The sequence below is a fragment of the Arvicola amphibius genome, chromosome 15 (genome assembly GCF_903992535.2).
Source record: "Arvicola amphibius chromosome 15, mArvAmp1.2, whole genome shotgun sequence".
Lineage (NCBI taxonomy): Eukaryota > Metazoa > Chordata > Mammalia > Rodentia > Cricetidae > Arvicola > Arvicola amphibius.
Genome location: NC_052061.1, coordinates 11,351,990 through 11,377,564, shown reverse-complemented (window position 1 = coordinate 11,377,564; position 25,575 = coordinate 11,351,990). Strand labels below are relative to the sequence as shown.

The 25,575-nt window shown below is 43.5% G+C and overlaps 2 protein-coding genes across 2 annotated transcripts in view; both read left to right on the top strand.

Annotated features, from left to right (window-relative positions):
• Window positions 1-884: 884 nt before the first annotated feature.
• On the top strand, window positions 885-14,564 carry Cnep1r1 (CTD nuclear envelope phosphatase 1 regulatory subunit 1). The gene is made up of 6 exons (XM_038313164.2): window positions 885-1,008; window positions 1,849-1,920; window positions 5,805-5,878; window positions 11,287-11,396; window positions 11,944-11,998; window positions 13,249-14,564. The coding sequence occupies exons 1-6, from the start codon at window positions 984-986 to the stop codon at window positions 13,288-13,290; spliced, it is 378 nt and encodes a 125-aa protein (XP_038169092.1). The 5' UTR covers window positions 885-983; the 3' UTR covers window positions 13,291-14,564.
• A 2,994-nt stretch (window positions 14,565-17,558) lies between these two features.
• The window catches only part of Heatr3 (HEAT repeat containing 3), a 41,412-nt gene continuing 33,395 nt past the window's right edge, over window positions 17,559-25,575 (top strand). The window contains exons 1-5 of the mRNA XM_038313051.1: window positions 17,559-17,862; window positions 17,973-18,145; window positions 20,118-20,205; window positions 21,785-21,897; window positions 24,255-24,364. Coding sequence (XP_038168979.1) covers window positions 17,725-17,862; window positions 17,973-18,145; window positions 20,118-20,205; window positions 21,785-21,897; window positions 24,255-24,364 — 622 coding nt within the window. The 5' untranslated portion in view covers window positions 17,559-17,724. The remainder of the gene's footprint in view (window positions 17,863-17,972; window positions 18,146-20,117; window positions 20,206-21,784; window positions 21,898-24,254; window positions 24,365-25,575) is intronic.

The following is a 25,575-nucleotide window of genomic DNA, read 5'->3' as shown; positions in this document are numbered from 1 at the left end:
CTCTGATCTTTTCTGTCATCTTGGGGCCCACAGCTTAAATGTCCTTGCAACACTTGCAATAAACTCCCTTGAGTTCCATCATTTATTATCTGTTCCCTCCACAGAATTCCTCTTATCTAAAAAAAAAAAATCAATCAATGTTTGCATGCTTATTGCACCCTACAACCTTTCACCTTGAGGACTGCAATCTTATCTACTACCGTCATAACTGTATCTTGGATAAACACAATGTTTAGCGTGTCAAGCAATAAATACTTCTTGAATGAATCGATGACCATCAGGAAATAAACAGGACATTATAATCAAATATCCATTTTGCTAACCTTGTACATATTCTTGTTATAGTTACTGAAGCTTATACTTTACATTCTTTATTACTTATGAATATCGGATAACACGAGAAGAAAATAAGCAAGACAGATATCCTCTAAGGAGTTGCCTTTCTAAGAAAGCGGTACCCTTATTCAAGGAAATCTATTCTGAGGTGATTGACCGCTGAACATTATTTTAGTTTTCCTTGGTTCCTTGAGGGCAAGGACAGCTTGTTGATCTCTCCTTAGCAACCAGAATACTGCCCGGAGGGTAGTGGGCTCTCAATCACTGTTTAGAGACTGAAAGAACTAAGAAACCAAGGGAATTTGTAAAAAATGGAGTACGCTTTTCCAGGATGCAGTTCCTCCCCGAGGCAGCAGGCGGCGCCATGGCTATATCTGCCCGACTGCCTGCTATTCTCGGCCCTTCCCGCTGAACGTCTAACGCTAGGTCCCCTAAAGCGTTAGCTGAAATTAGCCAATAGAAAACTACTTTAGTTAAGCGGTCTGCCAAAAGTACCCAATAAACTCAGCGTTTCTAGAAGAGGGGCGGTGCGGAGGGGAGGGGCTGAGGGGAGCGGTTAGAGGTGGGAGTTGGTGCTGCCGGCCGGGCGGGGACAGAGGGCTGCGATGCGGACCTGGCCGCGGCGGTGACCGGAGCTGCCGCCCGACATGAACTCGCTGGAACAGGCGGAAGGTAGAGAGTGTGTCGCCCGCCCAATCCCGAGGCGGACGGGGTCGCGAGGGCGGCGTGCCGGGGACACGGGGCGCACGGCTGCGGAGGGGTGCCACCTTCTTCCCGCTCGGGCAGGGGGCCCTTCTCATTGACGAGCCCTTGTGTGTTGTCGAGTGCGGATTCATTTTCTTTTTGTCTGACAACCCCACGAGCCGTAACCCGAATTTCTTCCTTGGCTTCCGGTAATTGCCGGGGTTTCGGAGTGCGCTTGGCCTTGCAAAGTTTTTACAAAAACTCCACTGTGGAAATAGCACCCCACTTTATTCAGAGGTGCGCCCTGACACAGCCCACGGCGTAGGTGCTCGCTGCTGCCGGGACGATCACCGGTCACTCATTCCGAGGAGGGGAGGGAGTGTCTTTGTACAACCGTTATCTGTCTACGGAAGTCTAGTAAGCCCATACTACAGAGCCATCAATTAATGAGAGGCTAGGGCCTGAATCGGATAATTGCAACCCTCATGGGTTTTGATGTTCCAACAGAAAGTTCGTGGTTGCACAGAATCAGAACTCAGCTGGATTTTGCTCCTTTTATTTGCATCTCCCCGATTCCGGCTTTTGGCTCCGGCTGGTCTTCCTTATACTATTTTTCAAGCTTCTAAATGTAGACCAACCGGTTTCCAGAAACTGGAATGAAAGCAAAGTGATGTTTTTGTTGTGTACGTAAAACTGTCATCATAAGCAAAGAGTGCATGACATATGGGATTGGATGTGTAAGGCCTGTAGCCGTTATCGACCTAAAATTTTATTTTAATAAGTTCAAACTGGAAAGCGTAGGTAGAGAACTGAACTGTTTTTGCCTAGATCTCAAGGCTTTCGAAAGAAGACTCACTGAGTATATTCATTGCTTGCAACCTGCCACTGGACGCTGGAGAAGTAAGTTGCTGAATGCTTTCTAAGGGAAAGGGAGGTGCCGCTGATAACTTTATTACTAATTTATTTCATACTTTGGACTAATAAAGGCTTGTTTAACTTTATTACTAATTTATTTCATACTTTGGACTAATAAAGGCTTGTTTTACTCCGCTATCAGATTTCTGTGTTTAGACAACTTTTAAATATGCTACTTAACACTGTCAACAATGTATTACAAAGAAATGCTTAAGAAAAGAAAATTATGGACTAGCAAGATGGCCTGAGTGCATGCAGTTGAGTTTAGACCTCAGCTTCATCCTCAGAAGCCATTTAAATGTTGGAGAGGATGGACTCCACAGTTTTCTGATCTTCACATGCATTCATGCCTGTACATGTCATGCATATAAACATGCACAATAAATGATTTTTTAAAGAAAAAATATTATTATAGGTGATTGTGAGCCACCATGTGGGTGCTGGGAATTGAACTCAGGACCTCTGGAAGAGCAGCTAGTGCTTTTAATCTATGAGCCATCTCTCCATCCCTTTTTTTGGTGGGCGGAGTGGGGAACTGAGACAGGGTTTCTCTGTGTAACAACCTGGTTGTCCTGGAACTTGCTTTGTAGATCAGGCTGCCTTGAACTCACAGAGATCCACCTGCCTTTGCCTCCCAAGTACTGGGATTAAAAGTGTGTGCCACCACTGCCTGGCTAAATTTTTATTTTTCTATGAAAATACATACATATTTTTAAAAAATTTTAAGTATATTAGTGTTTTGTCTGCATATACATGTGTGCATGCCTGGTACCTGCAAAATCCAGAAGAGGGTACCATATACCCTGGAACTGGAGTCTCTAGTGATTGTAAGCCACTATGTGGGTGCTGGGGACTGAACCCAGGTTCTCTGTGAGAACAGAAAGTGCTCTTATCTGCTGAACTGTCTAGCGAAAAAAGAATCATGTTTTTATGTGTATAAGTGTTTTCTTTTTTGCCTGCATGTGTATCTGTGTTACTATGTGTGTTCAGTGACCAAAGAGGCCAGAAAAGGACACTAGATCTCTAGGACTGGAGTTACAGAGGGTTGTAGGTTGTCATGTGGGTGCTGGGACTTGAACCCAGGACTTCTGGAAGAGCAGCCAATGCTCTTAACTGCTGAGCCACCTCTCCAGCCCAAGATACATGTTTTTTATTAAATGTTATAACTTTGATGAAAAACACTCAATAAAAATATTAGTAGCCAGTGAACTTCAGATTCAGTGAGCTGCTCTGTCTCATACAATAAGTTAGACAGCTCGGTGGTGGTGCTGTGTGCCTGGAGTCCCATCTCTTGAGTTCAAGGCCAGCCTGGTCTACAGAGTGAGTTACCCTGTCTTGGAGGAAAAAGCAAAGCAAAGCAAAACAAAACAAAAAAAAAAAAACCAGCAAAACACAATTTGCCTACAAGATATTGAAATATAGTTTTGTTAAGAAAAACCATATTGTGGAGCTGCTGATTGAAAGTGCATCCTGACCTGTAGAGGGCGCACTCCCTTCCCAGAACTCATGCCAGCCATGTGTACCTCCAGCCCCGGGGATCCAGCACCCTCTTTTATATTCTGCAGACATGGCCACAAGCCTATATGGATACACACACACAAATAGACATAATTTAAGATAATAAATCTTTTTCAAAAAAAGAAAAATCATATTTTGACTTGAGGATGACCCTGGTAGACCATGTGCTTAGCATATACAAAGCTCTTGCTTTAAAAAAAAATCATTCAGTTTACCTATGAGATAAAAACAGGGCTGAAGAGATGGCTCAGCAGAGGACCTGAGTTTGGTTCTGAGCACCAACATGGTGACTCACAATCCTCTGACCTATGCAGGCCCTGCATACATATAGTGTAGATATATACACGCAGGTACATAAATATAGAATTACATAGATATTTAAAAAGCAAAAGTTATGATATTTCTTTTAATATATTTTTTAAAAATATTGTATTACATATATTGTTGGCATGTGTGCTTGCATGCAGGTTCACTAACATGCCACAGCCCATGTTGAGGTCAGAGGACAACTTGTGGGAGACAGTTTTCTCCAGCCACCTTGTGGGTCCTGGGAATTGAACTCAGGTCACAAGACTTGATGGCAAGCCCTGTTGTCAGATGAGTTATCTTGATGACCTCCTTAGTTGATGTTTAATATAGCCTAATGGTATACTTTGGAGCCTGACCTAGAAAAGACTTTTACCTTACTACCGCTTATCCCTATTCCTAAGTATAGTGAAGGCTACACAGTATGATTTGAATGAGTTCTAGTTATTGCTCCAAGGAAGGGGCAGAGTGGGAAATGGGATCAAATACAAAAGCACTGATATAGCCAAGAGAATGTTCTGCTCATCTATATCGAGACAAATTGTCTTTTTCCCTCCTCCCTCCATTCCTTATCTTTTTTGGATAAGGGATCTTGCTATCTTGCTCAGGCTGGCCTCCAATTACTAGGCTCAAGTGACTCTCCTATTTCTGCTTCCCGTTGTTGGGACCACAGATGTGTATACCACTCAGCTTTGGACTAGTTGTGGGAAGCTGGACTCTGAGATTTAGTATCTCAGGCTTCTTATTAACTCTTATAACTTATATTAGCCCATAATTCTTGTCTGTGTTAGCCATGTGACTTGATACCTTTTTTGGTGAGGCAGACACATCTTGCTTCACCTGCGTCTGGGTCACAACTACAGACTGAAACTTTCCTCTTCCCATAATTCTCATTGCCATGCTTCTACATCCTGCCTGGTCACTGTCACTCTGCCTATACTTTCTGCCTGGCTACTGGTCAGTCAGCATTTTATTAAAAATAATGCAAGTGACAGGGTACAGACTATTCTCCCACAGCATTTGCTTAGTCACAGTATCCTTTTGTTCTTTTTTATTAATATTATCTATTCTTCAATTTATAATTTATTTAGATTTTAAAAGGTGGGGGTGTCTAGCAAATGGCTAAGCAGGTAAAGGTGATTGCTGCCAAGCTTGATGACTTGAGTTCAATTCCCAGGAGCCATCTGGTGTAGGGAGAGAACCAGCTCCCACAGGTACCTCTGACCTCCACATGTGCACCATGGCGCGTGCACGCGTGCGCACACACACACCTGAACAAATGTAGAATTTGGAAAAAGAAAGCTTAGTGGGAAAAAAACTCAACCCTTTCTGGTTTCTACTAGCCTTAGAAATTTCTTTAAGTCCTTTTTTTTTTTTTTTTTTTTTTTCAAGACAGGGTTTCTCTGTGTAGCTTTGGAGTCTGTCCTAGAACTCACTCTTAGACCAGGTTGGCCTCAAACTCACAGAGGTCCTCCTGCCTCTGCCTCCCCAGTGCTAATGTTAAAGGCGTGCACCACCACTGCCCAGTTTTAAGTCCTTTCTTTACTCCCCTTTTAAAAACCAGTACTGACTGGTCTGCTCCCCAGTGACGTCACACTCAGTGACCCCAGCACTGCCCTTGTTTACCTCTGCAGCAGTTGTCTGCACAGCTAGGAATCACGGGACTGCAGTGCGGCTCAGAAAGGGCCTTGTGTGCTCCCTTTAGAAAATGGGAGGGCTTTCTCTTCAGTGTGAGCTTACAGGATCTGCAAAACCACAATGAAAGCTCTGTACATTAAGTCTTAGCTTGAAGTTCTTGGTTTTAAGTTTTAGACTTTATTCTCATGAATCCTAACCAAGAAGTTGCTGTAATCCCCCATTCCCAGGGTCAGAATGTTGAAGAGAGTTCCTCAAGATGGCAACTCTAACTCTTGAGCCTGGTCATTGTTCTTGATCAAGTGCTGCCTTCTTTGACTGTGTCTGTCAGGAACCAGGGGAAGGGGTATCAGGACGTGAAGGGATGAAGGGTGTGTTTGCTCACTAATTTTCTGTGTATCTTTCACCAGTGCTTCTTATAGTGGTGTCTGTCTGCACAGCTACTGGCGCCTGGAACTGGCTAATAGATCCTGAGACACAAAAGGTAGAAATTTTGTTTTAAAATCTTTAGCAGATTAAACGAGATACTAGATGTATGATGCTAATAATGAAATATGATGCCAACCTGCCTGTGCCTGCTACCAATGACTTTAATCTCGCATTAATGACATGCTCGGTAATTGTTTGCTTAAGTAAAGCTCTAGCTGACTATTATGGGTTAGTTATCTTTTTTTATTTTTTGTTTTTGTTTGTTTATTTTGAGACAGTTTCTCTGTGTAGCCCTGGCTGTCCTGGAACAAGTTCTGTAGACCAAGCTGGCCGCGAACTCACAGAGATCCATTGCCTCTGTCTCCTCAGTGCTGGGATTAAAGGTGTGTGCCACACTACCCGATTCAGTACCAGATTTTAAATACTGTAATTCAGTAAATTATTTATTAATACCTTTCTGCATCCCATAAAGCATTTGAAACGCCAGGAAAAGATACAAACAAATGTCACTGGTAAACAGATTAGACCAGGTGGCCAATATCAGGGAGGAATCAAGTCACTGATCTCTAGGCCACCGAAGTTGACAGAATTGAGTTATAAGTTGATCTCTAGGTGACCTGATCTTCGGAGTCACAATTAATTCCTTGTGTTTTCATTGTCATTGGAGAGAGAGTGCCAGCTCCTCGAGTTAGCAAAGCTTTTCTTTCTCCACATTGGTCCTTCCACGGTTCTTGCCTGGAGTTTAATGTGGAGAACACCGAGAGGATCCCGCTGGGCACTGCACAAGCTTCACTGTACCAAATGCAACATCAGATCTCATAATGTTAGCTCTGGAAGGATTATTTGATGAAATGTTTCTGAAGTTTCCACCCCTTCTAGTACCTTTGTTTCAAGTTCAATCTTTTTTTTTATTAAAAACTCTGCAGTTTTGTGTTTTTCTTTCTTTTGTTTTTTGTTTCTTTCTTTGGTTTTTCTTTTCCTTCAAGGTCTCACTATGTAGCTGTATAGACCAAGATAACTTCATACTTAGAGAGATCCACCTGCCTCTGCCTCTGCCTCTGCCTCCCTAATACTGGGATTCTAGCCCCCCCCCCCACACACACATACTGGGCTAGTCTCAGGATTCTAGGTACACACCCACACACACACTAGGCTAGTCTCAGGATTCTCTTTCATCACCTCTCTCCAGCTATAAGTTCAGTCTTATGATTTTCTTAAAAATAGGTTCTCCTTGGGGCTGGAGAGATGGCTCAGAGCTTAAGAGCATTGCCTGCTCTTCCAAAGGTCCTGAGTTCAATTCCCAGCAACCACATGGTAGCTCACAACCATCTGTAATGGGGTCTGGTGCCCTCTTCTGGCCTGCAGGCATACACACAGACAGAATATTGTATACATAATAAATAAATAAATAAATAAATAAATATTAAAAAAAAATAGGTTCTCCTTTTTTTTCATTTTCGAGAATGAAAATGTTTCTCTGTGTAACAGCCCTGATTGTCCTGGAACTCGCTGTGTAAACCAGGCTAGCCTCGAACTCACAGTGATCTCTTGCCTCTACCTCCTGAGTGTTAGGATTAAAGGTGTGCACCACCTGGCTGTAGATATAATTGTTTAGGATGTAGCCCCCCTTCCTGCCTGACTCTCACTGAGGGGAGATGGAAAAGGACAGGAAGCAGGGGAGGTTGGCTTTGGAATTTGTGTTAATAGAAGGGGTTTTGTGGCAGACAGAAAACTCTCCTGTGAGTTCATTTATAAAATCTGATCTGAAGGCTGTACTTGGTACTCATCTGTAGGGGAGGGTAGAAGGAGGCTGGCAAGAAGATTAAAAAAGTTCTATCTTGGGAAATGAGTCTACTTCTAATTGAGAAAAATATAAGCTGATTTCAGCTAGTTGAGATCTTAATAAAACGAAGAATTAAATGTAATCGGAAATACGCCCAAAACTATGTAGTTAATATAATTTTCTAAATTAGGTGAGAAGATAGCTTTTAGCCTTAGGGTTGGTTCTTTTTACTTCAGTATTTAATAACCCCAAACCTGATGAGAGTTCTAACCAGCAATTGTGTCTGAAGCAGAAAGTACGAATACAAAAGCCAGGGAGTAAAAAGATACTGCAAACTTCTGAAAGAAGAAACTGCTGTTTAGATGTCATTGGTTGTTGCCCTGGAGGGAAGGGGACTAATACAGTTGCCCTAGTTAAAGTAAGAGCATAAAGCCAGGGGTGGTGGTGCAGTCCTGTAATCTTGACATCATGGGAGACTGAACCAGGACATTTGAGTGATAGAAGCCAACCTGGGCTGCATGGTGAGACATTGTTGCTAAATAGCAACAGTAAAATGACAGACAACTTTTAGACTATAAAAAATCAGAACTGGAGAAGTGATTGAGTGTTTGCTGTGTAAGCATCAGGACCCAAGTTCATAACTCCTACAGTCACGTGGAACCAGACGTGGCAGTCCATGTCTGCAACCCTAGAGCTGGGGGAGGACTGGGTTGGTGACGTAGAAGGATCCCAGAGCTTGCTAGTCAGCCAGTTCAGCCAATCAGTGAACTGCAGTTTCAGTGAGAGACCTTATCCTAAAAAATAGGGTGGAGGTAATAGAGGAACAAGTGAGTGCACACACAGACTATACACACATTTACAAAGTACTGTTTGTGCTAACATTGTCCAGACACATAGCCATCTTGTAGGAATCAAAGCTCAGATTTTCAGCCACACCTTTAATCCCTGCACTTGGGAGGCAGAGACAGTAGGGTCTCTTGAGTTTGAGGCCAGCCTGGTTTACAGAGCAAGTTCTGGGACAGCCAAGGATGCATAGACCCTGTCTCCAATAAACAAACAAACAAACAAAAAAAGCCCCTCAGATTTCCTTAAATTACATACATACATACATACATATAGTATGTGTGTGTGTTTGTGTGTTTGCTCCTCTTGTGGAAGACGGAAGACACTTTGGGAATTAGCTCTCTTCTTCTACCATGTGGGTCCTGGGGATTGAACTCAGGTTATCAGACTTGGTGGCAAGTACCTTTACCTATCTAACCATCTTGCTGGCCAGTAAAGCTCAGAGATTGTAAAGTGATAGCTCTTCGGAGGCGAGTGTGGAGGCTTATGCCTATATTCCCTGTGCTTGGGAGGCTAAAGCATGGAGTTACTGTGAGTTCTAGGCTGCCATGGCTACAATGTAAGTACCAGGTCCGCAGGGGCTGTGTAGCAAGACCCTGTTTCCCAAAACAGAAAGAAAAGGAAGTCCTCTGGAACCTTAGCTTGTCTTCAGCATCACCTCATCTCAGAAATATTTCCCTCCTGGTGTTTTAAGCCTTGTTCTTTCATTTGTCCTTGGTGAATCATATTCCTAGTCCATTTCTTTGTCTTGCGTGTGTGTGTGTGTGTGTGTGTGTGTGTGTGTTTCCATCATAAACCGTGAGATCTCTCCTGTGGAGAGTGCTGTGCTTCCCTCCAGTGTTTTTTCTATGTACTTACCAATCTGTTTACTTTCTTTTTCTAGACAGGCTACATGTTTATCTTTTTACTTTGCTATGTTTCCATTTCCAAGCCTTCTGCTTTTCATGCCCTCTCTTGTTCTAGCATGGATCCTGGACTCTTGTCACTCTACATAGTCTTAGAGTTGTGCATTTCCAGATTTTTTATAGTCATTTCAATATGCCCAGATCTGAAAGAAGTCCTTTCTTTCTCTCAGTCTTTCTCTCTAGATCTTTACAGATTCCTACTAACCAGTTTTTGTTGCTTCAGTGTCCGTGGCCACTACAATTCTAATAACTTCAAAAGCAACTTTTTTTACTTCATATTTTTTATTTCATTTTTCAAGAAGCTTTAAAACAGCTTCATTTAAAAAAAAAATTCAAATAGGGGCTGGAGAGATGGCTCAGAGGTTAAGAGCACTGACTGCTCTCCCAGAGGTCCTGAGTTCAATTCCCAGCAACCACATGGTGGCTCACAACCATCTGTACTGAGATCTGGCGCCCTCCTCTGGTGTGCGGGCATACATCGAGGCAGAATGTTGTATACATAATAAATAAATAAATCTTTAAAAAAAAATCCAAATAAACCAGGCCGTGGTGGCACATGCCTTTAATCCCAGCACTCTGGAGGCAGAGGCAGACAGATCTCTGTAAGTTCAAGGCCAGACTGGTTTACAAGGCAGGGCAGGCACCAAAGCTGCAGAGAAACCCTATCTCAAAAAACAAAAAATTCAAATAAACATTCATTTCAAGCAAAGGTAATGAAGGCATTGTAGAAATTCAGCTAATAGGGAAGTTGGCATATGTGTGGAGGGTGGGACAGGAGATGAAGATTAGTCTGGGACTTGGTTATGAATGACAGAGCTGGCCTCACTCTCTTTTTTTTTTTTCTTTTTGGTTTTTCGAGACAGGGTTTCTCTGTAGCTGTGGAGCCTGTCCTGGAACTAGCTCTTGTAGACCAGGCTAGTCTCGAACTCACAGAGATCCGCCTGCCTCTGCCTCCCGAGTGCTGGGATTAAAGGCGTGCGCCACCGCCGCCCGGCTGGCCTCACTCTCTTAAGGTAGCTTTTGTTTTTAATTTTTTGAGAAAAGTCTCACTATGCAGCTATTAGCCCAGGCTGGCTTTGAACTCACGAGATCCACTTGCCTCTACCTCCTGAGCGTTGAAATTAGGTAGTTTCATTACCGTAACTGTTCCTAGCCTTGAAGCTTTTTTTAAAATTATATTTATTATATATACAATATTCTGTCTGTGTGTATGCCTTCAGGCCAGAAGAGGGCACCAGACCTCATTACAGATGGTTGTGAGCCACCATGTGGTTGCTGGGAATTGAACTCAGGACCTTTGAAAAAGCAGGCAATGCTCTTAACCTCTGAGCTGTCTCTCCAGCCCAAGCCATCTCTCCATGCCCGCCTTGAAGCTTTTTGACAGGGAAATAATTAAATCAGATTTAATCTGTGTTTTCATTGAGACTAAAGGCCTCCAGCAGGGCAGGGGTGGCCTGCTTTTAATCCCAGCACTCATTCAGGAGGCAGAGGCAAGTGTACCTCTGAGTTCAAGGCCAGTCTGGTCTACAGAGAGTTCCAGGACAGCTAGGACTAAACCAAAAAGCCCTGTCAGGGGGGTTCGGGGGAAGAAGACACTAAAGGCCTAATCTTCATTCATTGAACAGAAAGTTGAGGATTTTTTTGGTGGGGTGGTTTCTGATTATAGGAATGAATTTGAAGTGGCCTAGAGTTCAGCATGGATGACAGTGCTGTGCAATCCTGCCCTACAAAGAAGATAAAGCATGTGTTCTATTATCATAGCACAGCAATAAGAAGTAGAGTTGTTGGAAGTCTTCACACCCTTGTAGTTGAGGTGATAAAACGTGCATTTCTGTGTGGGTCCTAAGAGTCTTAATCTCACGCTTCCTCTTACAGGTGTCCTTCTTCACATCCCTATGGAATCACCCGTTAATCTCACGCTTCCTCTTACAGGTGTCCTTCTTCACGTCCTTATGGAATCACCCATTTTTCACAATCAGCTGCATAACTCTAATAGGCTTGTTCTTTGCTGGCATACACAAAAGAGTAGTTGCACCATCAATGTATCCTTTACCTGGAGTTTAATTTTGTTCTCTGAACAAAGCTGAAGAACCTTCCATCTTATCTAAGTGGTTGTTAGAAGCCTTGTTAATCACATTCCAACCCCAAGACAAAATACGTGAGAAGATTTGTCATGGCTCATGATTTCGGAGGGCCCAGTCCATGCTTGGTTAGCTCTATTGTGTTTTGGCCATGGTAAGGCAGCACATCATGGCAAGAAGTGTGGGGTAAAACAAACCCACGCACCTCATGGTGGCCAGACACAGTGAAGGTTCAGTAACAAAATATGCTTTTCAAAGTCACCCCCTTGGTGACCTACATCTCTGACTAGGCTCCACGCCCCTTAGCTATGAAATCATGGGTGGATTTATCTATTGAGGAAGTTTGTTCCTTTGTTATTCAGATACCTTAACATGCCCATGGCTAACCTTTAGCCTTTACCTCAACCTGGCCTTTAGCACATGAGCCCTTGGGGGCAACATTTCATGTCTAAACCGTAAGAGATGCTTGCTTCGCATTGGCAATTTTCCTTTGACCACAATGATTCAGTATAGCTGCTCGATGCCGAACGATACTAGCAGAATACAATATGTCTTGTGATGATGTAAGTATTTTTTCATTAGAATATACCTGTAGCCAGGTATGTTGTTGACATCTATAATCTCTGCCCATGGGAGGCAAGAGGATTACTTCAAATTCAAGGCCACCCTAATCTACATAGTGAGACCCTGTTTCAAAATAACAAAAATGCTTAGTGGACCTGTTTAGTTTTAGGAAAACAGACCTTTGGGTCCTGTGGGTCAGGCTTGTTGGCATACACCTGTAATCCTTGGTACTAGGGAACTGAGGCTAGAGAAGAGTATGAAGCCAAGGTCTTGGGTGTAGCTCAGTCGGGAGTTGTAACTGAGTGCTTGTTTAACACGTATAAAGCCTTGGGTTTAATCTCTAACACCACGTGAAACCAGGCATGGTTCACATCTGTGATCCCACCACTTGGGAGGTGGAAGCAGGAAAATCAAAGTTTAAGGCTCTCCCTTAGCTATGTACAAATTTGAGACTAGCCTGAAGATAAAAATACTGTCTAAAAACGAAACAAAACAAAAACCCACCACCACCAAAAAACAAAAAACAGTAAAGGGGTGAAGGCCAGCTTGGACTCCATAGCAATTCCTTATGTGAACAAAACAAGATTATACCTGAAATCTCTTAGTCAGGCTTGTTGGCACACACCCTTAACCCTGCACTCAGGAGAAAGAGACCAGCCTGGTTTACATAGCAGGTTCTAAACCAGCCAGGGCTGCAGTCAGTAGTGCCAAACAAATTGGTGGGGTTGACAATTGAATCTTTCTTATTTTATTTATTTTTATTATTTTTAATTTTGAGACAGGCTGGCCTGGAATTTACTATGTCATCCAAGCAGGGGAGATGAAAGGACAACTCCCACAAATCTTTTTTCTCCTTCCACTTTGGGTCCTGGGAACTGAACTGATTTTGTCAGACCTGTCAGCAGGAGCCTTTCCCCACTGAGCCATCTCACTGGCTCCATTAGATACCCTTTAACAGAAAGTTTTACATCTTTATTGAATGATTGATCATGTGTGTTTGTGCACATGGGCACCCAAGTATGCACACACCATATGCCATGGTGCCAGTGGGAAAGAGAAAGATGTGCAATAGTTCTCTGCTTCTACCATTTTGGTTCTGAGGGCTGCACTCGGGTTATCAAGCTTGGCAGGCAGCAAGTGCCTCTACCTGCTAAACCATGGCCCTCCAGTTCCCTTTAAAGTCTGTAAGTAACTGCTGGTGTTTTTAATAGAACTGTGAATTGACTTTTTCTTTTTTCCTTTTTTACAGACAGGAAAGCTAATTTTGAAACCTAGACCTCACGTTCAATGACAATCTGCACTGTTGTTAGGGACCCTAAACCAGTCTTTCTTCAAATAAGTGATACAGCAAAACGCCACCAAGGATTCCTTTTGGAATTGGATATGTGATGGTTTAGCAACAACTGACAAGAAGCGTGCAATATTTGCCAGATTGTCTCGATGACGATGACTGAGCTCTCAGTGCTCCAGTACCTTTGGTTACCTGTGTTCAGTATTAGAGTCACTTTAGTGCTTCAGCTCCTGCAAAGAGTCTTGCAGATGAAGTGTGTGTGTTACTAAGTTAAACTTAGAAACCAAACCTCATTCAGTTTTTATAATGTATTTTTGCAAACTACTGTAAATAGCAAATCAATGCCAATGTTAAACCAAGAGGAAAATGTTTGGACTTTGCTCTTCTGCACCAGTATTTCAGAAACCATCTGCTTGGCATCTCCACGGCTCCGTAAACCTGGCTACTATGTGTGCCTTTCATTCTCAGTGCCACCTTCCGTTGTGGTGCAGCAAATACCAGGCTCCACTTAGATTGAGAAAACCTCATCTCCATTACGTTGAAATTTTATACATGTTTCAACAATTTTTGTTAAGCCCAATACTGAATTCTGGCAACTATTGTTATATTTTTCAGTAATTGTTCTCATTTAACACTAAATTACTTTTTTAAAAAAGAATTTTTAAAAACACCCCAAAGTCTTCTGAATGTACAAGTTAAATTATGTGTTGCCTGGGAATTTGACGGTCGTTATTTTAGGTGACTGGATTTTATGCTGAGGTAGACGTGTTAGACCAGTACTGTCCTGGCGAAGCCGATGGGCCCAGTCCATCACCAGTAACACCGGAACCACATCACCAGCCAGAGCCTGCAGTCCTCACTGCTGGAGAGTCGCGATGACATACTGTGTATGCGCAACAGCAACATGTACTACGGTAGCCCTTGAAATGAAACTGTGGGATTGCTGTGAATACTTAATGGACTAGTGGTGCCTTTTTACCTGTTCATTAGAAGATTTTGAAAAGGTTAAATTATTTCATGAGCAATATTTTAAATTTCATCCAATATGAAACTAAATTTGAATAATAGGACAAAACTATTGAATTAAAGCTGCCATTTAACTAACACTTGTTCATCTTGACTTTCCTTTCAATAAATTGTATTCTTTGAATTGCAGCAATAAAACCCTCTGCTTCTAAGAATTCTCTAAGAGGGTATTCTATATGTTCTGCATTGTTTTATTTTCTGTAAATTCTGTAGGTAAATATGTGCAAAAATAAATATTTTATATATAACCAGTGTTTAGAGTTTTCATTTGGTTTATTGTGTCTGCAACTAAAAAATATGTAAATGTTTCTGTATATTAGATACAAGCTAATTCCAAATAAGAAATTTTACTTTTTTGTGTGTGTGTATGAGTGTTCTGCCTTCATGTATGTCTGAGCACCACTTACATGCCTTGTGCCTGTGCAATTAAGAAAAGGGCATCAGAAACAGCGGAACTGGAGTTACAGATGGTGAGGAACCACCATGTGGGGACTGGGAATTGAACCTCAACCTCTTTAAAAGCAGCCAGTGCTCTCACTGCTCTTACCCACTGAGCCATCTCTAGCTCCTAGTTATCCTACTGTAACTCTGTCCTGTAGACCAAACAGAGTTGCCAGTACTATTCTAGACTATTGGCCTTCTTCATGTCTTATTCATCGTGGTCTAAGATTGCTTGGCTTTTACTAAGGAGATGCGGGTTGTCATGTTGCTCTTACAGGCCTAGATTGGGAATTTCCTCCAAGAGTGTAAAGCTGAAGAAGATTTAAGACCCTTAGTACTGGGGACAGGAAAGTTTGAGTCTTTGATAAGAACCTGGCTCCTAGAAGAGCTATATCTGACTATATAAGTAAACATGGTGCTTAGAGCCCACTGGCTCTAAGGAGCAGCATCCTGCTATAGTGCCAGAGGTTTGTGCTTTCCTCTTTTCTATTTTTCTATTCATTCTTGTGTCTTGTTTTGTACTGTAGATGTTCATTTTGAGACCAGGCCTCAGTTTCCTAAGTCAATCTTGAATTCCTGGGCTCAGGCAATCCTTCAGTGTCCTAAGTTTCTGATTTAGGATGATTACAGGGATGTCGTCCCCCTCCACCACCACCACCACCACCCACCCAGTGCTGAGTTTAAAGGGTGTGCTGCTATGTTTGCAAAGCAAACAGCCATAATTATTTTCAATTCTTTAGGTATTTATGTTTTGCCTCCGTGTATACCACATGTGTATCTGGTGCCCACAGAGTCCAAAAGAGGATGTCAGACTTCCTGGGACTGGAGTTACATATGATTATGAGCCACCATGTAGGTGGTGGGTATTGAATCTGTCCTCTCCAAGAGTGCTGAACCATCTCTCCAGCCTCAGGATAATATCGTCCCCACAATTTTTATGAGGCATGGTCCCAGATAGCTCTGGCTATCCTGGAACTCACTCTGTAGACCAGGCTGGCCTTGAATTCAGAGATCCACCCACCTCTGCCTCCCAAGTGCTAAGATTAAAGGCTGTGCCACTACTTTCTTCAGACAGGATTTTTTTTTTCTTTTTCGAGATAGGGTTTCTGTACTGTAGCTTTGAAGCCTGTTCTGGAACTAGCTCTTGTAGACCAGGTTGGCCTTAAACTCACAGACATCCATCTGCCTCTGCCTCCCAAGTGCTGGATTTAAAGGCATGTGCCACCATCACCCGGCCAGGATAATTATTCTTACTTTTTCTTTCTTCCTTTCTGTTTTCTTTCATCACTTCCCTTCCCTCCCTCCCTCCCTCCCTCTTCTTCCTTGCTTTCTCCTCCTCCTCCCTTCTCTTTTCTTCCCTTTCTCCTTCCCTCCCTTCCGCTTCCCTTCTGTTTTGTTTTTCAAGATAGGGTTTCTCTCACTGTAGATGGGCTGGCCTGGAACTTTGCCTCCTGAGTGCTGGAATTAAAGGTGTGTACTACTACTGGCAACAAATGACTTTGTTTTTTTAAAAAAATATTTATTTATTATTCATCTGTGTGTATGTCTGTAGGCCAGAAGAGGGCAGCAGACCTCATTTACAGATGGTTGTGAGCCACCATGTGGTTGCCGGTAATTGAACTCAGGACCTTTGGAAGAGCAGGCAATGCTCTTAACCACTGACCCATCTCTCCAGCCCCCAACAATGACTTTGTTAAAGTCAGGACCAGGGTAGGTAGAACTGCTATTTCCAGCTCCCTGAGCAGTGCCTAGCATAACAAACAAGCACTTTTACGCGAGCAGAAAGTCTTGCTCATGAATGAGTGATGTGGAATTGAATGGGCAGCAGCCTGTTCAACAGCAACCTTTTCAGAGCTGGCAGCATTTACATAACCTCCACACTTGCCCCAGCGAAATCCGAGAATAAAGTCTGGCTAGTCCCAGTCCTTGCTCGGAAGGCATTCAACATTCAGCTTCCCTTTTGAAAGTAATTATCTCTTTTGAAATAATTAAAATGGTTGTTACTCCTTTGATATTTCAAAAACTCCCAGTCTTTGTAAATGGAGAAACCTCTTATACCTCTTAAATTTTTTTTAATGGTTTATTTAACTTTATTTTATGTGTATTGGTGTGAAGGTGTCAGAAAGTTGTGAGCTGCCATGTGGGTGCTGGGAATTGAACCCGGGTCCTCTGGAAGAGCAATCAGTGCTCTTAACTGCTGAGCCATCTCTCCAGCCCCTAAAAAACATTATTAAAGGGACCAGGACACAGGAGTGAAGTGAGATGAGGCAGCTTAGCCTAAATTTTTGAAAACTATTCCGAGGAAGAGAAGCCACTGAGATGTTTTGAGAAGGACAATGAATATAATAACCATGGAAGAATATTTCGAAAAGTTCATAGGGTGGACATGGAGAGCCCACATGATCAAGACAAGCAAAGACTACTTTGGACTACGGGTATGGCAGGAAGTTTGTGTCCAGATAAGAGATCAAGGAAATAAGATATGTATTTGGTAGCTCCATGGGTTCTTTGCACCTACAGGTTGAGAGGCTTCACTTATGTGATTATATCCTAAACATGGCATAGTAAGGAATGTTATTCTTTTTGGTAGACAGTCCCGTCTTTGTGACTAGGTTACACTGATATAGAACGGCTCTTTGGAACAGTTGGATTAGAAGAGCCTTGCATTTCTCCGGTGGAGTGGGTGTGTTAACATTCTCAGGAAAAGCCCGTGCTCCACCCCCTGTCAGGGGTGGCCCCGCCCACACAGCTTTACACGCACGCGCACTCCCTGTGCCCGCCCTCTTCTCGCTCCCGACGCCCGTGCGCAGGCGCGTAGCTTTCCCATGTGTGCTCAGGCCGTCAGCCCGGTCCAGCTTAGGAAGGACGCCAGATAGTGCCCGAGACTGAAGTGTTCGTTGGGCCCGGCGGTCCCCATCGTCTGTTGCTGTCTTCCTCTCCCGGTCTCTCCTCGCGGCCTCTGTCGCCATGGGTAAGAGTCGGACGAAGCGCTTCAAGAGACCTCAGTTTTCCCCTACTGGTAGCTGTCAGGCCGAGGCGGCGGCCGTGGCGAACGGGACCGAAGACGAGGAGGACGACGGGCCAGCGGCGGAGCTTCTGGAAAAGGTAGGACGATGGCTTGACCGGGCTCGGGGTGGCTTGCGGCAGGGCGTCCGCGGGAGCGGGGCTGCGGCGCGCGTGCTCACTGCCCACCTCTGACGTCTTGGTTCCCGCAGCTCCAGCACCCGAGCGCCGAGGTCCGCGAGTGCGCCTGCGCGGGGCTGGCCCGGCTGGTGCAGCAGCGGCCAGCTCTGCCAGACTTGGCGCGCCGCGATGCTGTCCGCCGGCTCGGGCCGCTGCTGCTGGACCCCAGTCTGGCGGTCAGGGAGACGGCGGCCGGAGCTCTGAGGTGAGTCGGAGAGGGTCCGAGGCGGTGTCCCTGCGAGCAAACAAACCCAGCACACCCTCTCCCGCTGCTTTCTCTACTAATGCAGAGAGAGAACCTTCCTGTGATCTCAGGTTTGCAGCGGATAGAGATAGGAGTTCGGGTTCCGAAGGTCCCCGGGAGCCACAGGTCACGCACCTTGTTTGTATACACCTGGCTACTTGACCTGTCCTTAAACCTGATGCATTTTTCCCTTCCAAAGCGCGCCATAGGGTCCCTGACTGGATGGCTCTAAGTATACCGATATTTCAGCATGCAGGATGTTAGCAGGACAGCCAAGATCCTTGTCTTTGCAGGAGCTCCATTGAGAGGGTGTCTGGAAACTAGCAAAAAGTCAACTGGTATTAATGAGAATTGCTGTGTAAACGAGGGGCTGGGGGAGTTGCACTGGGTGTCCTCTAGATGGCATTTATAAACGGAGACCAGAGGACCGGAGAACCAGACATGGGAAAATAGGGTGAGAGCATTCGGTATGGGAGGAAGAGCCGTGCCAGAGAAGTGAGGCCGAGGGCGGATAGACACTGCACAGAAGTTAATGTGGCTGAGGGGAGGAGGTGGCTATTATAGGTGCTACGGCTGCTGAGTTGAAGGGTTTATTCTAAACCAGAGTGATGAAGTCTACCTTTTGAAAAAGCCACTCTGATGATGTCTATGCAGAGAGTGAACTGTAGAGGGGGCAGGACCTTAACTTCTGTACTCTCATACATTTGTCTGTGTGTATTGTTTCAGTTAGGTAAGCTGCCGATGAGTGCCTGTGTGCCAGTCATTGGACTAGGCTTGGGGAATGGTGTAGCCGGGAATACAGACGTAATTTCTGGCCTTAGTAAATTTGAGGTCTGTTGAGGAAGGTTTCTGATAATAATCTCTTGTTTATTGCCTGGTGTAGTTGTGCATGCCTTTAACCCCATCACTTGAGATGGCTGGCCAATCACTTGAGTTCAAGGCCAGTCTGGTCTACTGTGCAAGTTCTAGGACAGCCAAGGCTACACAGGGAAACCCTGTCCCTGGAGAAAAATCTGCTGATTATTATTAACCAAATAATGCGTATGTGTATCAATACAACCAGTAGCAATTGCAGAGAATTATGTTAGTTGGGGTATGGTGGGTTGATGTAAGAATGGCTCTCATAGGCTCATATGTTTAAATGCTTAGTCACCAGGGAGCGGCACTATTTGAAAAGGATTAAGAGGTATGGCCAGCCCAGGAATGGTGGTGCTTTCCATTAATCTCAGAACTCTGTAGGTAGAGGCAGGTGGAGCTCTGTGAGTTTAAGGTCAACCAGATCTACAGAGCAAGTTCTAGTGCAGCCAAGGCTAGACAGAATCCCTGTCTTGAAAAACCAGAGGGGGGGGGGGAGAGAAAGGGAGAGGGAGAGAGAAGGGAGGAGGGAGGGAGGGGGAGGGAGAGAGAGAGGGAGGGAGAGAGAGGGAGAGGGAGGGAGAGGGAGGGAGGGAGAGAGGGGGAAGGGAGGGAGAGGGAGAGAGAGAGGGAGGGAGAGAGGGCCTTGTTCGATTAGGTGTGGGATTATAGGTGAGGTGTGTCACCATCAGTAGGCTTCAAAGTTTCAAAAAGCTCATACCAGGCCAGCGTCTCTGTCCATGGATCAGGCTGTAGCTCTCAGCTACTGCTCCAGCACCATCCATCCCATCGTTCTTCCAATCATGATGATGATGGACTAAGCCTCTGAAACTGTAAGCCAGCTCCAATTAAATGCTTTCCTTTAAAAGAGTTGGCTTTTCAGTGACTAAGACCACGAAGTTACGTGTTGTGATAAAGAGCAGACAGTTAAATCTGTAGGCTTGTTTTCCAGCTTATGACAAATACATTTTTTTCTCAGCAGCTTTGACTGTGATTAAACATACAGTACATTTGGGAGCCTAGTGGTGTTTTGCGATGTATGACTTGAAGGTAAAACGTGTTTAAATTTCTTATGCAGGAACCTCAGTGCTTGTGGAGGTTTTGAAGTCTGTGATGACATGGTGGCTAAGGACATCATGACACCTCTGGTGGCGTTGCTGAAAGAGGTATGTGGTGCTTAACGAGGCCTGAGTGATGGCTTCTAAGGGGAGCTCTTAGGAGACAAGGTCAGGTGGATTTTTCTCCCCAGTACTTTTGTGTCATGAGTTCTGTGTTCCCGTTAAACTTCCGTGGCAATTTCATTTCTTTTCCTGGAAACTGACATTACACAGGCTTTACTAATACCAATCTCTATTATCGTGTCCTTTATGATGATTAGAAGAGCCGTTTCTAAAGCTATGCAGACTTACCCCACTAAAATTCAAGTTTCCTATTTCTTTATCGCTCACTTATGTATGTATATCATTTAATCTTCACAGCAGTCCAATAAGACAGTCTTTTTTCCTTTTCTTTTTGTGTGCTGGAGCTGGAACTCAAGTCTTTGTGCCACCTAAAGTCAGGTGCTTTTCCATTCAACTGTATCCCAAATCCAAGGCAGGTATTATTATACCTGGTTATATGATGATACACCCAAGAAACAGACATATGAACTTATAAAGATTATACTGCACCCTCATGCTTAATATTACATCATTCATATATATGATTTACCTCATTGGTTAAGGACAGTGGGCTCTTACAGGTCTTCTCAGTCTGTCATGCCTTTCTTCCACTTATCTATGTATAGCCAGTTTCACTTGATACTGCATAAAAGACCCACTTTGGATGTGCAACATCAGTCCTTTCCCTTTAGAGCAGTGGTTCTGTACTGGAGGGGATTTTGCCCATGGGGACATTTGGCACTATGCTGCTGGCATCCAGTGGGCAGAGGTCAGGGATGCTATAGAACCTTCTTCCATGCAGATGGTAGCCTCCCCATAAGAAGTTCAAGACTCAGAAGACCTGTTTTGGAGAGTGCCATGTACTGTACTCAGAGCATTTCTGCACAAAGCTTAAGGGCACCAGCTTTGAGGCCTAGAGAGTCTGCAGCTGAAGCCCAGCTTCACCATATGCTCAGCTGCATCTTCATCAGCTTCTGTGTATCTTATTTCCTTACTTATGTTAAGGTTAATAGTTTGTTGTGAGGATTAATTACTTAATATATGTAAGATTCTCAGAATAGTATTTATTTTATTTTGTTTATTTTTATGTACATGTCTGTGTCTGTGTGAGCGAATGTCATGTGTCTGCAGGTCCCTTCAGAGGCTTGAAGAGGGTGTCAGATCCCTTGGAGTTAGATTTACAAATAGTTGTGTATCAACTGATATGGATACTGGGAACTGAACCCAGGTCTTCTGAAAGGGCAGTACACACCCTTCCTCTGGACAAACACAATACTCCTTTTGTTTGTTTGGGTTTCTCTGTGTAGCCCTGGCTGTCCTGGAATTCACTCTTAGACCAGACTGGCCTTGAACTCAGATCCACCTGCCTCTGCTTCTACTGCGCCAGCCCAGTAGATCATTCTTAACTGAACTCTCTCTCCACCCGCAAGGGATGCATCATTTTGAGAAATGTGCTTATGACCATATATGTTTGTTAACCACTATAATTTTTGGTGCTTTTGCTTTTGTAATTCTTTGCTAATGTTAGCTTTTTTACTTAATTAATCTTTTGAACGAAGGTGCTAATCATGATGTTTGGTTTCAGTGTAGCGCTGGACTGGATTCAAATGAGATGTCTCCACAGGAGAAAACTGATACGAACAGAAATTCTGTTGAGAGCATAGCCAACGAGGCTGTGAATGTGCTGTGGAATATATGGTAAGGCGCCTTCCAAGAACAGCTTCTCACTGCACCGCTGCTCAGCCTCTTCTCTTTCTGTTCCGCTGTAGGCGCCTCCTGTAACTGTGATGCTGATTCTGTGGGTGACAGTGTCTGGTGATTTGAGACTCGTCCTCTTCATCAGCCCAGGGCACACTGTGTTGGTGTCTGGAATGAAAAAAGGCCCACAGACATTGTCTGATGCTTTTAAATAGGAAGTGGATTCCCAAGAGCAGCTCTGGGATTGAGTAGGAACAAGGCCATTGTTTTCCATGTTGCTGGTTAGGATGGACTGGACCTCAGCTGGGAATGACAGTAGCTAGAAAGCCTGGAAGCACTTTTCTGATTTTACATCTGTGATTATCACAGAATGATAGTTCCTTATTTTCACCTAAAAGCAGTGTTTCTTAGAATATAAGATTGAGTTAGACCTTGAAAATCTCCCTATATACCAGTCTGAGTTTGTCTGTAATTTTGTCTTAAACTAGTAGATTTATTCCATCCCATCAGAAATGGGCAAAAGATTTGAGAAAATGACTCCTCCCTTTTATTTTTAGTTTTTCCTTTTTTTGTTATTTGCTTTCTTTTCTCTCCCTCCCTTCTTTCTCTGCACCCCCACCCCAGGGTCTCACTATGTCATGTTGTCTGGTTTTGAACTCATGATCCCCTTACCTTGGTCTTCTGCTTGGGATTACAGACTGGCTAAAAGAAATGGTACCTGAGCAACTGAGAGGTGTTTTTCTGTGTACCGACAATCTGTTACTTTATGTCATATAATTTGGTTGTTTGAAACTCTGAATTTCATGGCTGCTAAGCACTAAACACATGGTCTACCACTGTAGTTTTTTTCACTAAACTGGAATTTTTTTAAAAAAATACTTACTTTTAGTTATGTATATGTGTGCAGGTATGTGCATATGAGTGCTGCTACCCTCCCAGGCCGGAAATCTGGAGTTAGAGATGGTTATCAGCCTCTAAATGATAGTGCTGGGAGTTGAACTCAGGTCTCTACAAAAGCAGCACTCTCAACCACTGTGTTGTCTTTCTAGCTCCTTTTATCTTTATTTTTTGAGACAGGTGTGGTCCAGGTTAGCCTGGGACTTGCAGTATAGCTAAGGATGACCTTGAATTCTTGACCCATTTGTTCCTATTTCCCATGTCCTGGACTTATAGGTGTGAGCCACCACATGAGGCTTGAACTGGGAGTTTAAATAATATTTTCTTTGAAAAGAGCCTAATATATCTATATCCAAAGTAAATGTTTTTTCTTAACTGCCTGTGAGTTCTGTCTTCACCATGTAGTTATCCACTATAGTTATCATAGCTCCTAGACTTTTGTTTCCCAGTTTCCATTTCTTTATTGATACATGCTTTGCCTTCTTGACTGTAGCTCAGTACCGAAACCACTAGATAGCTAGCAGAAAATATGTTTACTTGGATAGCGTGTATAATAATGTAGTCACCTGTTTGCTCTGTTAGTATATTATATATATGTTTACGTTGAGATTATTTTCTAGAAACGAGTAAAACTATTCATTTCTTTTACCCTGGTTTTAGTGTGTGTATTTATAAGTAGTATTGATAACTTTTTTTTATTTAAAACGAGTTCTGGCCGGGCGGCGGTGGCGCATGCCTTTAATCCCAGCACTCGGGAGGCAGAGGCAGGCGGATCTCTGTGAGTTCGAGGCCAGCCTGGTCTACAAGAGCTAGTTCCAGGACAGGCTCCAAAGCTACAGAGAAACCCTGTCTCGAAACCCCCCCCCCCAAAAAAAAAAACAAAAAACAAACGAGTTCTATGATTTCAAAACTACTTATTAGAGTAATTTCTCTGAAGATTGAAAACTCTGCTTGATGAAATTATAATTTCAGACTAGGAGTGAGTAAATATGCTTTTTCAATTAAAAATGTTGCTTTTTATGTGATAGAGGCGTTTGTCCTTACTTGGATTCATTATTAAGTGATCGTGGAAAAACAACAGTCTGCACAAGGAGTTGAGGCCCTGGGCCAGTTGCCAGCACACATAGCATGCAGGATTTCAGATGTACTGCCTCTCCTGTGGGTCTTGGGTTTTCTTAAGTTTGTAAAATGGAAAGTTGGATGAGATGATTTCCGAGACTTTTTCCAGCTCTAAGCTTCTCTAAAGAGATGAGCTGAAAGATCCCACTGTGACGGGGACGAAGCACTGATGGGTGTTGCCATCTACTCTGACTAAGAATGGCCGTTTCCTTATAAATGCGGGGGTGTTTGACTCCGATTATTGATTTTATAAAGCATAATTATTTTTTTCCTAGTTGTCGGTGGTTGATTTCTTAATGTTAAAATATGAACGGTAAAACTTGTTTTTCCCTTCAATCTAGTGAATGCAGTAGTAGAGCAGTGTCTATATTCAACAAAGAAGGGTGTTTGGAGATTGTGTTAAAGTACTTGCGTAGGTTCCCCACCAGTGTTGACCTGGCTGTTTCTGTAGGTAAGTGAAGAAAGCGCTCACTTATTGTTCGTGTGTTGTCTTGTTCAGAATAGCCTGTCTGCTATACAGCAGTGATTGCTATCTTACTGTTTCTTACATAAATGTATAGTGGAGTTCGGTTTGTATGGAACTTTTTTTTTTAAGATTTATTTATTTATTATATATACAATATTCTGCCTGCATGTATCCCTGTGAGACAGAAGAGTGCACCAGATTTCATTACAGATCGTTGTGAGCCACCATGGGTTGCTGGGAATTGAACTCAGGACCTCTGGAAGAGCAGCCAATGCTCTTATCCTCTGAGCCATCTTGCCAGCGCCTGTATGGAACTTCTTTAAATCTGTGACTAATACTTATATTTAATAATTATGCAGGGCTTTTTGGTGTTTTGTTTTGTTTTGTTTTTGAGACAGGGCCTTCCTATGTACCTCTGGCTAGTCTGGAACTTGCAGTATAGACCAGGCTAACCTCTAATGCTCAGAGATTTGACTCCTGGGTGCTGGATTCAAAGGTATATGCCACCATGTCCTGGTCAGTTCTGGATTGTTTTGTTTTGAAAGGGAGGAAGGCAGTTATGTGGGTATGTGTAATATGTTACATCTTAGAAACCTTTATTCTAAGCCTCCGTCTTAGAAACCTTTATCCTGAGATGGTAGTGGCGCATGCCTTTAATCTCAACACTCAGGAGGCACAGGGATCTCTGAGTTCAAGGCCAGCCTGGTCTACAGAGTGAAATACAGAACAACCAGGATTACACAAAGAAATCATGTCTCGAAAACAAACAAAAAAAACCCAACAACAACAAAAAAGTGATTGACCTTTCAGTGAAGACAATGTCCCTTTCATGGGAGCTGAGGACTGGAGTCCAGCACTTGTCTTTAGCTTCCTACCTTCTTTGTGGTGGTCTAGAGAGCTATTGAGAACCCTTAGTTCTGCAGGAGGAAGCAGCAGAGAGTAGGCAGCTGGGCAGAATACTGGGTGCAGGCAGAGAAACACTTGAAAGGGCTTCTTCTCTATCCAGCTCCCTTTATTAATTCTGCATATTTCCAGAAAGGGAAGAAGAAAATTCCTTCTAGCACTGCGTCTCCTGGGTTTAGTAGATACTTTTTTTTTTCTTATTAAAGTTACTTTATCTGTGTGTGTGCATGTGCTGTGTGTGTTGTGCCTAGCAAGTCAGAGCAGGCATCATATCCCTAGGAGCTGGAGTAACA

What these genes read in the sequence shown, in the direction of transcription:
- Cnep1r1 (XM_038313164.2), top strand. Translation starts at nt 984, where the DNA reads ATGAACTCGCTGGAACAGGCGGAAG. An exon ending in CTCGCTGGAACAGGCGGAAG is followed by an intron (nt 1,009 to 1,848) that starts GTAGAGAGTGTG and finishes GTTTTTGCCTAG; the next exon opens with ATCTCAAGGCTTTCGAAAGA. An exon ending in TAGATCCTGAGACACAAAAG is followed by an intron (nt 5,879 to 11,286) that starts GTAGAAATTTTG and finishes TTCCTCTTACAG; the next exon opens with GTGTCCTTCTTCACGTCCTT.